This window comes from Mya arenaria, chromosome 11 (assembly GCF_026914265.1).
Source record: "Mya arenaria isolate MELC-2E11 chromosome 11, ASM2691426v1".
NCBI classification, from domain to species: Eukaryota; Metazoa; Mollusca; class Bivalvia; order Myida; family Myidae; genus Mya; species Mya arenaria.
In genome coordinates this window covers 9913500-9928958 of record NC_069132.1, presented here as the reverse complement: position 1 = coordinate 9928958, position 15459 = coordinate 9913500, and the positions used below count along the sequence as shown (strand labels likewise).

Below are 15459 nucleotides of genomic sequence, written 5' to 3'. Positions count from 1 at the left end.
GTTTTTCACCCTTACTACTTACCTATTTTTTATCTGCCTAAATTCGTATTATTTGAATTCATATTGTACATTTTAAAATCGTTTAGTTCTGTTTAGTTCTGTTTCATACTCAAGTGACACTCCAAACTGTACTCAGACTGTCTCTTAAAGATATTGAATGTGTAGCAAAACATAAAGAAACATACTTAATCAATTCTATGAAATGATACATACCATAAAAATTACTTGTCTCCAATAATATCAATAGCATCAAATGAGAACACCACTGACTTACAAACTTACAGTAGATTTTTCCATGGCTTAATTATATCAAGGGGGAGTAACTGCTCAGATATATGGTAATCACCAGCAAGAAGGTTTACTGATAATCTCACAGTTAAAGGTAAATGTAGCATGCGCCTTCTGTAAAAAGAAATAAATTAAAGAAGCAACACAGTTTTATGAATTATATTCAATCTTTTTTTGAAATGTAATATATTATGATGGGTCTGACCTCTCATAAAATTATGCAAACTTACCCCCCTGTATTCTTCAAAATGTAGTTGCCACCTTGGCCAACAAATTATGAATCATTAAAAAGTGTATTTAACTGTTTTAATATGTGTCTAGTATAACTATGAAGTGTAAGAATACTTAAAAACTAATTAAAAATAGTAAATCTATAGTAGAAAAAGCGCAGTATGAGGTACCGCTGAAACTCGTTTTAATTACCCCACCCACATCATATACCTTACTGCAACATGACATCTCACTAATTTTAATTAAAATGCCACATACATGAATGTCCATACTCTGTACTTCCATTTAAACTGAAAAATACATATGTCTGTTTATCCTCTTTCAGTCTGCACATAAAAATGCTAACACCAACCCCTATTTTGCGCATAATTTAGCATATTTTAGCTAAATAAATAAACAAAAATGACAAAGATAGTAATAAAAAACACGTATATCGCATTCGTTATATACCTACTAACATATCAGTTGAAAATTGTCATTGAAAACTCAAACGTAGTAATGGAAATAGGCAAATATGAATACTCACTAAATGTTTGTGTTTTGGCGGCCATCTTGGACGCCATCTTGGATTTCTCAGCTTCGCATCGGCATTGAACAAAATGATTAGCCATTCCAGAAACTACAGGCCTTTGCGAACATTTTGGTATATGAAACTTGCTGTTGGCAGACATAGACCAGTTAGGTGCTCTATACCTCTCGAAATTTGCAGCACTAATAGCTTTGTGTAGCATTTGTAATAACTTTCATCCCTGTGGAATGATTGCTCACTCGGCGGTGGCAAAATTCAAACAAGGCTGGCGCGCCTGGAATGTCGGGGCGTTGCTAGTTTCTTGTGTGATTTGCCATTGACCGATAACAACAACAATACATATTATACAAAGAATTAAGGTAAGTGCATATTTTTCTAACACAACCGTACATATGCTGGTGCATATCAATATATTTTCAAAATTTAAATATCTTTATGTGAATGTATGAATTAGGGCTGGGAACAAATTTTTTTTTTTACTAGCAATGATCCTGGACCAGAAGCGTTATATTACAACACCATCACCTAGCATAGCATGTAATATCACCATGGCCTTTTAATAGTACTATGGATGTAACGGTTAAAATCGGTAGAATTGTTAACTCAAAATGTCTCTATACAGTTTATACCGATATTGGTTTTCTTGACTACTTCGGCCGAAAAATAATTTGGTTTCGTTTTAGGTTATGGTGACTTGCATTTAATAATTTATAGTTAAATCGATGTATATCATCATACTCCTTAATACCTCATCCTTTCATGTGAAACCGAAAGAAGAAAAGAAAAGAAATGTTTTGTCACCAATATGTAGATTGAAAATCATTGAAATAATTTTTAGCTACTAAAAGAGATCCAAACTATACGCAAGATACAAGATTATAAGTATCTTCCATGGCCGACAGTGTAAGATAAGTTCATTCCGACCCGAGCGTAGGGTGTTTTGCGGAAACGAGGTTTACTGAGTTTCCGCAAAACACCCTGCGCGAGGGTCGGGATGAACCTATCTTACACGAGCGGCGTTGGTAGATGCTTTTTCTCCCACCTCAGTTAAACAAAATTAAGTAAAAATGTATTTTTTTCCTGGAACTCTTTTGTGCTTAGTGAAAATAATTGCGTATGGATATGCGATAGCACGTGGTTGTCATGGATATGCGCGCAATGATCCAGTAAATGTTAATAGTCAAATCGGTCTTTTTAAATAGTTCTAAGGAGAATAAAGCATTATTTCTTGAATGGTGCTTGAAAACTGTTTTATGGTGACATTTGAAGCGAGAAATAATTAATTAGCGTTCTAAATATTACCATAAGACAAGATTTCCTTGGTGCTACTGACGACAGTCTTCAACAAGGGAGGTAATTATAATGTGGTAAAAGGAGTTCCATCCGGGCATTTTATCTCCGCCCGTGGGCAAGATAAGACTATCTAGCATGGTTAAATTATTGGATCTACTTATCTGAGGTGGGAGAAACATGAATCTTTATTTAAAGTCGGGTATGTGTTTACAAGAAATATGAGCTCAATAAGCTATTTTTCGACATGAATAACAAACAAACACATAACATATCAAATAACAATAACAATGGGCTTGTGACCTGTAAGTCACTTCTCATCACCGGAATATAACCATATATAGTGGCCGCAGGAAGACATTCTGAACTTCTTCTTCGTCTTAGCCTCGATTGGCTGCAATACATGTAACTTCCGGCAGAGCTTGGTCACGGGTTAACTGTCACTGACAACTAAAGTCGTACTTGTACGTTATTTTCTAGCGCTTGTTGACAATATTTTTAAACATGACATAAACCATCTCCGTATATCAATATATCAATAGTATTTCATCCATGGCTGATTCCCAAACAAATATTTTGATTTTGAGGTAAACAGCAATTTCCACGCTATAATTTTGAGGCCAAGGGTTTTTATAACGAATAAAAATGGTGTGATTTATTTCCAACGGCGCTATGTTAAACATCCGATAATATGCATTGTTCAATAGCCCATGGACAAATAATGCCGAGCTCGCATCGGGAGTAATAACACATTATGGAAAAGGTCAATTGATATTGATTAATTGATTTTTTTTATATGTATCTAATGTGTCACATATAGCGGCTATGATTATATATCTGATGTCTGCATGCCGATAGTGATATTATATACAAAAATGATGTAGTGCTTCAAGCCTTGGTGGATTTTTTATTAGGAATATAGTTAATATGTTTTATAATTGGATCCTTCGCTCTATCCATGCATGCAGTCGTTCAGGATTTTCAGTGATTTGATTTGTCCTTTTGCAACGAACCCTATATACTGTAGGATGTTGATTAATTTTTCGGTAAAATAAGATTCAAATATGCTGAATATTTACAATTTAGAACTAGCCTCAAATCCCCAAACTTCAGATCTATAATTCAACAATTACACTGCAGAAAAAAATATCACCAAATAAGTTGTGAGTAACCGTTTGCTGATTTCACAATAACAGAAACAACAATGGCTTCCTTGAAAGAAATAGTGATTATGTATCAAAGTTTAAAGCGAGAATGGGACAAGAAACCGGCTAATCTCGATCGATGTGGTGAATTGTTATCAAAATTAAAGGTATTTGTACAGACATCTTCCATGATTTGTTTCAATATTTTGTACTTTTCATTTTAATTGATGCCGAATCGGAACCGCTTTGTCACGTTACCTATTTTCGCGACATGATTATTTTTACATGCAAAGAGGCATTTCTAAAACTCAGTGATTTTTATTTAAATTTTCAAAACTACCTGTGGCTTTACAATTCACAGGCAGCAGTTATGTTGACAGGACCCACCCTATGTCAAATTGAAGTTGTACATTTTCTGAAACTTTATTATCCCGGAACAACCTATTTTCGACCACAACCTATTTTCGACCGCCTCCTGAAAATGGGTAAAACACTTCTATTTTGCGTCACTTCCGGTAAAAATAAGCTCCAATTGTTAACCATAACAGTAAAACTGTCAGAAAACTTCATTTGAAAAAGAATGGGAATGGTAGTGTTAAAAAAACTTAAGTTATACTTGAAACAACACCAATTTGTCATTTTTAATTAATGCCAAATAAGACCCTTCGTATAAAATGATTTCACATGCAAAATACTTCTTTAAAATCGTGTTGTTTTTGTTTGCCAGATCTTAAATATATACCAAAGCCTAAAACCTATGCCCTAATGTTTTCTGAGTATAGTGCACAACATTAAAAGCGCATCAAAATATGGTATGTTGCTTATTCTAAAATTAATGAAATTCATCTACAGGTAACTATATTGAATTGCATTTGGGAGCTCAGTTACCATAAAATTAAACATATTGCAGCCTAGGCAGGTCATATGAGGCTCATTCAGAGTTGGACCAGTGATAACAGGGTTCATGATGGGTGAATTTATCATTTTGTACCCTTCTGAAAGCCATTAGAAGGGATGATGCATTCCTTTGCCTCTCTTGTGGTGATAAGTCACTAAAAAGTGACTGTATGGCAAATATGTAAATATCTAAGAACTTTTTTTTTAAATAAAATACGTTAAACAGTTTAAACAAGTTATACAAATTAAAATAAAAAATATTGTGCACAAACTTTTGTTGCGAAGTATAGTTAAAGGTCATGGTCGAAAGCATGTTGTATCTGTCAAATGCAACATGTGACAGCCGCCATTTTGGATTCAAAATGTAAACAATAGACGATTGAAACAGATTTTATTTTTTTTGTTTTTTGAAAGATGAATGATTGTTTTAAATGGTACACACAAACATTTATTTTTTATTATCACTTATTTATGATTAAAATGTAAATAATCCTTAGGCGGTCGAAAACCCGTTGTTCCGGGATATGTTCTGTGACAGAGACCACAGGCATCTGGATCATTGTTTGTCACTTAAATGTTGTTTATAACCATTTTGGGTACATACAATGAGATAAACAACATATCTGAAGATATTAAGTGTCTTTGAAATACAAAAAAGAAACAAGGTATGTAACTCAAACTTACCCGAATTCACGATAGAGTCCAGTTTTATGCAAATTTCTCAACCAACATATAAACAATCCATTTCTAAATAAGTGACATGGAAAGAAGAGTCAATTACCTTTAAAATGGTGTGCGATATGTTGGTATAACTATATTGTCTTTAGACAAACAAGCATAATTCAATGTCCAATTCTCGAGTTTTTCTTTAATCGGAAAGAGTACAGCAAATTCAAATCTTCAATTTTCCCTGTGTAAACAGTACTAATCACAGTCCTATTGAAGTTATTTTATGCTCCAGTGTATAGATAAATTAATTCCATTCCTTCCATTTCATTGGTTTTTATGATAAATGATCATGTTCCAATCATTTTTGGTCTTGAATTTTTTTTTTTTAATATTTTTTTTTTTTAGAGGGGGGTGGCCATAGGGTGGTTCTGTCAACGTAACAGCTGCCTGTGCACAATTGGGAAAATAAGCGCGTTAATTCCCAAAATTTGGAAAATACAATGAACATTAAAATAGTCATTTAAAAGAACCAGTATCAAAGACACCTATTAAAACTGTTTGAACTTTCTTTAATGACAGTTACTATCATCAAAACATGTAAAACATGATTTTTGTGCCAAATGATCCCTATTAAGCATTATCACTTTCTCACGAAACAAATTGCAATTTCAGCTTTCTGGTCTTGTGATATGGTTATTAAATGCAAGATCTTAAAAAACACAATAAACAAAGTTACACTAAAATCATACATAAGTAACAAAAAAACATTGTACTTTGAGCATAATTCAATCTCTTTAATTGCAGTTACTATCAGGAAAGTTGTAATTTTTGGCATTGACTTGACATCACTTTTGTTGAGTCTTTTAACGTAGTATTTGCTATTATGTGACATATTTATGATTAAACTTTTAAGGTGAATGTTACATTTTGCTATAAGGTAATGCTACAGTACACTCCACGCGGAACTACCACTTTCCTCGGTGACTCGGAGGCGTTTTTAATTTATCGCGGATTTCCGCCGAGTACGCAACCTTTTTCCTCGCTAAATTTCGCCGAGTTGCACCGAGTTAATCGTTTTCTATGGAGGGTTTTATTGCCGGTAGCGCCGGTGATCGAATCGATTTATTGACCTAATCGCGGAACTCCGCGTTTTGTGCATAGCTACTACAGTACATTGCTTCTGTTAAAACAGTATTAAATAATTAGATAATTATTTTTCAAAGTACAGTAAGTTTCTTTTTAAAAACAATTATTGTAAATTTTCATCAGCATCGTCAAACAACTGTTGTTTTTCACATTATGTAATTAAAAGATATACCATAGCGTGGGTTTGTGTTTGTTATTGTCATCTTTCTCATACTATATTAAGGTGTTGAGAACTTAATTAGATTGAAGTAATGAAGGTGTTGAGAACTTAGTAAGTGTGAATATTTTTCGGTCATTATTTCTTAATTTGCATTTTACTACTTATTAACACTTATTAATTTATCCGTAGTTATCAATGGTTCTAAACTTATTTATTACGTATATAAGTGTAAATCCTTCATCAAGTTAATTAAAATCCCATTAAACACCATTTTATACATGCATTGAAATGAATAACATATTATATCGGCTTCAGATCAAACAGTCATACTGTGTGACGTCACATAACTCACAGTTTTACCCACGAGGATCTCATGGAGAGCATGTATATTGTTATGCAGGATTATTGTGTCTGAGTGGTGTTTTCGAATGTAACTTTAGTATTGCATTTCCAACTTTAATTCATCACATTAATTAGTTACATATATCATTGAATGTGTTGACTTTTATTGATGATTCAATATGTACAACTGTACATAATTGCTTCTTACAGTCTATAAGTGTGGTACAAGTTTAAAAGTTTATTGGCAGATCGTTTTACAAAAATGTCATGTCTTTGTTTTCTTAATCCCTTGATTGCCCTTGTTGTTTATTTAATCCTCCAATAAATATTTCACATTTCCTCTCTCTACATGCAATACATCGTTTAGGATGGGTATTTACTAATTAACTTGTCAACAGTGGTGTATACGGTTAGGTAGATAATCTTCGTCGGTGAAACTTGGTAAGTGTGAAAGTTACGATTGATGCCCTTTGGATGTCCGAAAATTAGGTACGCGAAATAAATTATTTTTATAAATAATTACGGGTGTAGCAAAAAATATCAAATAAATTAAACAAAATAAGATACAGTGGGAGATTCCTATCGGTTTTCCTCCGAGTTTCGCGGTGTTTTTACCTCCGAGTAACGCGGCGATTGTAATTATACGGTCCACTGATTAGCCTCGGTGGGTGAACGAGTAAAAACGCCGAGGAAAGAGGATTATGATGAATTGGATGTCGTGTCCGCGATGACCAAAATCCGCCGAGGAAAACGGAAAGTGGTAGTTCCGCGTGGAGTGTACTGTATATATCACTTACATTTGTTATTGTTTGCCGGAAAATTGAAGTCAAAATGTTGAAAATCGTAAACTTATTGATCAGTGTCATAAGACAAATAACCTGCGTCTCGGTGATGATAATCAGAAACGGTGTATTTCACGGGCCCTATCCCGGATCGAACCGGTTCCTGCTATTGTTGCGTGTTCGCAACGTTTTTAAAATGCATTGTTTTACGAAATAAAAACAAAAAGCACAATTCATATTTGTATTTTTTATTCATTTCTGAGGGGAATTGATTACCTTTTTTTGGGAAAATATGACTATTTTTTGGGAAAATTGGACGATTTTTTGCCGAGGGGAAACAGCCGTTATTCAGCGTTAAATTTGACGGAAAAAAATCACTGACACTTATTTGATTTCAAAACCCTTATGATTTATAGCATTGATATATTTAATAAACATCAATAATTCAATATGAATGTGTGTCTGACATCAAGACAAAACCTATATTTCACTTTATTTTTGGGTAAAATGTGGACTGTATCAAACAGACTGGTCGGAGTCTGCTTAATTTGTCTGAACTACCGGCTCAGTGTATACTGCTAAGGAGACGAACTTGGGTATTTAAAGATCTAGAAGGGGCTCAATAGTTTTAAAGCCAAATAAATTTGGTGTACTTATTCAACGTTTATTGACTTGTAGTCGTAGTGAGGGTTATCCGAAATCATCGACATTCAGGCACCCAGCTATTGCAATATTCATATTTGATTTTCATTTAAATTTCATAAGTAGTATAGTGTTTCACTTTAATAAGCAATAAACACAGGTACTTAAATGTTCTGTATGGCCTTTATATAAATGCATCCGAAAAAATAATCTGTAAGCATTGTGATTACTCTGAGTCTGACAGATCTACATGATTAATTTGATGATGAAATTTGATAAATTCTACAACTATTTGAAACTAACATTTATTTTTGTAAAACGAATGCAATATTGATGATTCTTTGTTATTAAATAATAGTGTATTCCGAGTCTTGACTCGGAATTGAGAATGTCTGTAATATCGAGAATTGAGAATGTCTGTAATATCGCCCCTGATATTTGTTATTTTGTATCTCAACAAATCATGAGAGTCTTTTGAAAAAAAGGGTATGAGATCTACATCTTCTGGTAGATTATAAGAAACAAGAGATGTATGTCAAACATGATGACCATGAGCAGAGTTTTGTAAGAAGGATGTGGAGTGATGTTTTTTTTGGAAGAAATGCATTGAATATTGACCAACTTGGTTATTGTATTGGCAAGTTTCCATGAGACTGTTGACCTTGTCCTAGTGGTCCCCAAATCATTTAGGGTCATCTACTTGTCAAGAGCATCCTACCACTGCAGTTCAATAGTTTGAAGGTGGAAGTAATAAGCTATATGTATACTCAAAAATAAAAATGATTACACCATCAACTTTTTAAAGGTTTTGACATTCAAGAATTGATGATGTTAAAGTTTATTGTTTGAACTAAATGCTTTCAGATTGCCCTTACCCAAGTCTCCTTCCTGCCCACAGATGAAGCAGCACCATCAAAACAAGAATTATTGGTGGCAAGTAAGTGTTATAATACTTTTTATACTATTTAGTTGTGAAATGGAAGCACTGTTCTTTGGTATACAAGCATACTTCAGTGTTTAATTGTTAGTAACATGCGAGTGCTTTTTGAGGCAACTCGCAAAATGAAAAATCAACTTGCAATTTTATTTTTCGCTTTATTCCCTTATAATATTGTCTAATTAAAGTAGAAATTTACATCTAAGACATTATGAATATTAAAAAGTATCAATCTTGAGTGACTCGACTACTAGAACTTGTTGATGGCTTATTCTTTGTTGCGGAAAGACTCATCAGTTGACTTCCGCTTTTCGATAACAAAGCTGTCCAATAATTTGTTCACTTTGTATATTTACCCTCACCATCGATTAATACCCATTCGGCAAGCACACTACAGATTTCATTAAGTCTATATGTATTATAAACGATAACGTTATAAATTTAAAATAAATAAAAGCAACAGTAAATGTAGCGTGGATGCTTTGGAACACGAGATATATCGATTGACGAAGTCTATTCACTTTGACAGTTGGGAGGAAATATATTCAAAGGTTGATGGGGTTTACATAGGGCACGAAAGCGCTAAATTTAGGAAAAAATTGAGCTAGGTGTTTACGTCATTTCCATTGTGCACGCCTCGGAGCATCCCGGAAAGATTTGAGATAAAACTCAGCTTTTTCCGTATAAATTTTGTTCTATTTTTGAAAACTTACTAGAGCGTGACTCCGTACAGTCTTCTTTATACTGGTAGTGTAAACATGCCACTTATAGGCTGTTTACACTCGACTACGTAGAGGAGTTAAGTTCATGTTTATTCTACTTTCCTTTCAACATTTGTGGTCTAGAAACAGCAACTCGCATAATTTTGCGAGCATGAATAAAAGTCACTCCCAATTTGCAAATATCGCTTGCATTTTGCGAGTATGCGAGTCTAAATTCGAACCCTGATATGTCAAGATAAGTTTAACCAACTCATCCCACTTCCAGTTCAGTGCAGTCAATCCTTGAGCATATAAATCTGAAGAGTTTTACAAGTATGTTTTATTTCTTAAATTACTTTTAATTTGCTTGTGCCTCCTCCCATTTGTAAACATGTCTTTTCAAGAGTGGATACAGAAATGCGCTTCTGTCCAATTCTTCAGGGTACTTGGGAAAATCAATTGTAACAATTTACATTATGAACAAAATATAAGGGCTTAATTTTCTGAAAATAAACATGAGAATGTAGAAAAGGATGAATAAGGACATGTGTTTTGTCACTGCAGGAGATATCCTTGAAGTTGGGGCACAGTGGGCCATAGCTAAGAAAGACATCCCGGCATTTGAAAGATACATGGCACAGCTCAAATGCTACTACATGGACTACAAGTAACATTTCCTATACAAATTGTCCCCTTTTAGTAACTTAGTAGTACTATTTTATTCCCTGATCTAGTCTTTAAAAGACTAAAAGAAGCTTTAATGACATTTCAGATATATTATCAATGCCTTTATCGTTTGATCGCTTTTTCGCACGAATGTTTTTGAGTAGTAGTTGTATTTATTTCAAAACTTAAAGCAATTTGGTCAGTTTGTTTATTCGATTATTTTATGTGTTCGTTGATAACATGGCCCCCAATTATATTGAACCTGTGACATTTTCATACAATTGATAATGGTTTAAAGTAAGTTCGACTTTGTGTCACAGTTTATTATGTTTTATGTTAAACATATGGTATTTGTTGCAGAGATAACCTCCCCGAGTCCACATACAAGTACCAGTTGCTGGGTTTGAATCTCCTCTGCCTTCTTGCACAGAACAGAGTAGCAGAATTTCACACAGTATGTTCTCTTTGGAATAAATGGATAGTGCTTCTGTCCATTCTGACAAAATGTCTTACAATAGTTGGCTACTTTTGTCCATTCTGCCAATTTTATTTGTTCTTGCTTTCAAATAATAATAATCATCATCACTGTTTAATGCTTTCACTATGAAAACCCAACATTATGAAAATAGAAGAAAGAAGCATGTATTTTTTGCCTTCTTGCATATACACCACAGAATTTGGACCATAGGATTCGGAAAGACGTTAATTGAAATCCATCTGAATGTAAAACCAAACCTATTTATGTATACTGTATTATTCTTAGCAGCACTTTTCCTGTCCCTGATGTCTGGTGTACCATGTATTTCAGGAGCTTGAGCTACTGCCTGTAAAGGAGCTCCAGAACAACATCTACATCAAACATCCTGTCTCCATGGAGCAGTACTTGATGGAAGGCAGCTATAACAAGGTAGGTTACTCTACCTGTGTATAATAATGGAACAGTCTGTAAAGGAGTTCAAGAACAACATCTACATCAAACATCCCGTCTCCATGGAGCAGTACTTGATGGAAGGCAGCTATAACAAGGTAGGTTACTCTACCTGTGTATAATAATGGAACAGTCTGTAAAGGAGTTCAAGAACAACATCTACATCAAACATCCCGTCTCCATGGAGCAGTACTTGATGGAAGGCAGCTATAACAAGGTACCTAGGGTACAGCATTTCAAAGCACAGCTACATTTAAAAATAGGGACTTACCAGGTTTGTTTCACAAATAATTATTTACATGATAACAAGTATATTCAATATCATAAAGCCATTGGAAAAAAGAGAGTAAAAACCTGCAGAATGGACCTCAAATTCAATGGATTGTTTTGTTATACACACTTAAAATTATTCAGGGCTGTGCCATCAAATTACAGTATCACATCAATTTTAGATTGAGAATTTACATCAGGAAAAGAACTTAACTGAGTCGATGCTTTGAATTTGACTTTCATTATGTTTAACAGGATATGCATTCTATTATCTACAATACTTCCAGGTTTTTCTGGCTAGAGGAAATGTTCCTGCTGATAACTACAATTTCTTCATCGACATTTTACTGAACACAATAAGGTATTACCAAGCTTGAATATATGAAGTTTTTTTGTGCATCTCTTTCTAAAAACAGTTTATACAGTAATCACATGGTAAGCAAAGAGACTGCTTATGTTAACTGTACCCTCTTACTAACATTTATTGAAGTTTTATAATCATCTTATTTCCATCATTCAATCATGATTAAATAGAGCTTTTATTTGTACACCTTTGAAACCAGGAATGAGATTGCTGGGTGTATTGAGAAGGCATATGAGAAGATAGCCCTGAATGAAGCAGCCCGGATGTTGTTCTACGATTCTGTAAAACAGATGAAGGAATACGCACAACAGGTACAATTGTGATTTCCTAATTTGTTAAATTTAAAAAAAATAGAAATTTAATTATTTTGGCACACATTCACATAGTTGAGTGCAATGCAAGCTTCACATGTTTTTGTGTCGTCTGCGAAGCATGGTACTCATTTATGGATTGCTTTGTTTGGTGGCATCTAACTTTCCTTTCCAATCAACTTTTAGACAATTTGGCGTAGAGATGAGCTCATTAGGCATGGTCAATAGGTGACTTTGGAGTAAAAGGCCAAGGTCATAGTGACATTAACTGAATAAAATGATGGGAACTTCCGACAGGCAACACATCTTATTTGCAATGTTCTAGTTAGCTAAAGCAACTCATACCTGATTTTATTGCCTGCATTGCCACTAACAGTGTAAATATTATTGTTGCTGTTTTTTTTTGTCATGTGTACCATTCTGTAAAATATATTTTCAAACTTCACCTACATATATAGGGAAATCTCCACAAGAACACTTTAGTGTAAAATTCTGCCCCATTCATGTTATTTTCAGTACTCATGATCCCTTATTCCATTTCAGCGGAAGTGGGACCTAAAGACTGATGGATTTTTCTACTTTGCTCAGGAAGAGAAAGACACGGATGATGTAATACCAGCCAAAACCCTGGCTGAACAGACTATCATGTACGCACGGGAACTCGAAATGATTGTCTAGGACTTGCTTGTCAAACATTGTGTACGAGATTGTGTGAATGCGCTCATTTATTTATTCGAACCACACATACTTATATTTACTGTAGTAAAAACGTGGAATTGTTCTCAGATGCATCAATGATGATATGGTCGAATTTTAAATGAGGAATTTATTTCTGAAACATTGTGGCAGGACTAGTTTTGCATTTATGTATTTGTCAAAATGTTTTCTGAATACAAACACCATATACTTATTGTTTTCATTTGCTTCTTTATGCCTTTGGATCCTGTAATTCAGCTTTGGTACTAATCATAATTTTGGAATAGCGCAGTTTGTTTTGGCCTTGGACATTTTATCAAATGTGAAAAAGGATTGTTCAATGTTAAATGGACCTGATGGATATAGATAAAGACAAAGTATTAACTGTATCCGTTATACAACTATTATTACATGCATTTAGGATGCCTTGTGAACCCATGTTATTTTGCTATCATTTGAAAGAATTTAATGTGTAGGAAAAGAATATGTGAAAAAGAATACCAAAATAAATCTAACAAACATGAATTTTTGTCATGAAAGATGCCATGTAACATCCTATTTTACTTGAAATAAAACGGTGAATATGAACTGGGATAAATTTATAATGTATTTAGCTCATTTATATTACATATAAGTGATCAGAAACTTTCAAATGATATGAGATAAATAAAGGGTCGCCAGGCATAAAAAATTAACATAACGTATTGTCAATGACAGATTTGAACATCAAATACCTTAAAGTAGACAATATGACTATTCAATACAATGGATTTGAATTTGACCTTTAAGTCCTATATTGCAATCATGACATGAAGTAAAAGTGTATAAGCATGTTTTAAAATCTGTTTTGAAGATAAATGCATTCATTGGAAATCAATCTACCAAAGGTAAAAGTTCAGGAGCAGACATAAAAAGGCAAATCGGTCAAATTGATATGCTGCTAGTTAAATATTGCACATTAAGGTAGTATGATAGTAGGTGATTCTCTTTAAAGATCACTACACATGGAGGCCACTGATAGTTCATGTAAGGGCACAAATTTACAGGTGTTTGAGAACAACTTCAAAAACTTGTTAAACAGGCATTTAAAGCTACTGGAAACATGAAGTTGTGATTCAAGTGTACCCACAATTTGGCAAACCACTCCTGCCACTTACATCAATACGTCATCTTCCTTAAGGAAAGAAAAGGTGAGCTCTTAATTGAACCTTTATAGCATTTTGTAGTGAGAAATTGGCAAAAAAAATTCAAAAAGAAACATTGACCATGACTTTTGACCCTTAAAACCATATGGGTCATTTATTAGTCAAGGGCAACCTTCGTGGTTCTATATTCCGCCTAAATGACATGAAACACTATCATCAGTTGTGCTCATAAAGCCAAATTGACAGTGACGTAGATTTTAAAAATCTGGAAACCTAGATTTTAGGCCGTTGCATTGTCATCTCATTGTGGTAATAACTTCCAATAATTAATTGTCTGGACAAGCAACTCATATATACTGGGCATAACGCAAAGTCTGTCACTGTCACCATTTTTTATAATAATTATTGTCTTCAGAGGACGGAATCCTAGTTTTTAATGTTACGGGTATAACTCTGGAGTTATTGAGGTGAATTATGCCATGATCACGAGCACGACATTATACCCTAAACCACCAAATTTTATCCAGATTGGACTAAAAAAAGTTATTATCTGCACATGGTTTTGCAGACTCGACCTCTGAATCAAAAGTAATACCGTAGAGGCGCCACAGCAAATGCAATATCAATGTGGTTTGATAAACAGTTGGACAAGCATGTCTCTCTCGGAGTATTTTCAGACTATTGTCTTGTGTTGTTGACAAGACTTGGGTATGCAAATGCTTGTCTGTTGCTTTTTATGCCCCCGAAGGTGGGCATATTAAAATCGCACCGTCCGTCCGTCTGTCCGTCCGTCCGTCCGTCCGGCTCTATAACTTTCCCTTGTATGGACAGATTTTAAAATAACTTGCCACATGTGTTCCACATACCAAGACGACGTGTGGCTTGCAAGACTCGTGTCCCTACCTCAAAGGTCAAGGTTACACTTTGTGTTTATTCACAATGGAGTGCTGCATATAAGGACATAGAGTATAGGTTGTCGTGTCCGGGCTGTAACTTTCTCTTGTATGGACAGATTTTAAAATAACTTGCCACATGTGTTCCACATACCAAGACGACGTGTCGCGTGCAAGACCCGTGTCCCTACCTCAAAGGTCAAGGTCACACTTAGTGTTTATTTACAATGGAGTGCTGCATATAAGGACATAGAGTATAGGTTGTCGTGTCCGGGCTGTAACTTTCCCTTGTATGGACAGATTTTAAAATAACTTGCCAAATGTGTTCCACATACCAAGACGACATGTCGCGTGCAAGACCTGTGTCCCTACCTCAAAGGTCAAGGTCACACTAAGTGTTTATTTACAATGGAGTGCTGCATATATT

At 34.4% G+C, this 15459-nt stretch overlaps 1 protein-coding gene across 1 annotated transcript; it reads left to right on the top strand.

Moving 5' to 3' along the window:
* Positions 1-3531: 3531 nt before the first annotated feature.
* LOC128209037 (26S proteasome non-ATPase regulatory subunit 8-like) lies at positions 3532-13208 on the top strand. The gene is made up of 8 exons (XM_052912850.1): positions 3532-3650; positions 8986-9058; positions 10324-10426; positions 10786-10879; positions 11234-11332; positions 11911-11984; positions 12187-12298; positions 12842-13208. Exons 1-8 carry the CDS (start codon positions 3543-3545, stop codon positions 12974-12976), a joined length of 798 nt encoding a protein of 265 aa, XP_052768810.1. The 5' UTR covers positions 3532-3542; the 3' UTR covers positions 12977-13208.
* Positions 13209-15459: the final 2251 nt, after the last annotated feature.

Coding starts and splice junctions, on each gene's coding strand:
- LOC128209037 (XM_052912850.1), top strand. CDS start 3,543: ATGGCTTCCTTGAAAGAAATAGTGATTATGTATCAAAGTTTAAAGCGA. Junction 9,059..10,323: donor ACAAGAATTATTGGTGGCAA/GTAAGTGTTATA, acceptor TTGTCACTGCAG/GAGATATCCTTGAAGTTGGG. Junction 11,333..11,910: donor TGGAAGGCAGCTATAACAAG/GTAGGTTACTCT, acceptor CAATACTTCCAG/GTTTTTCTGGCTAGAGGAAA.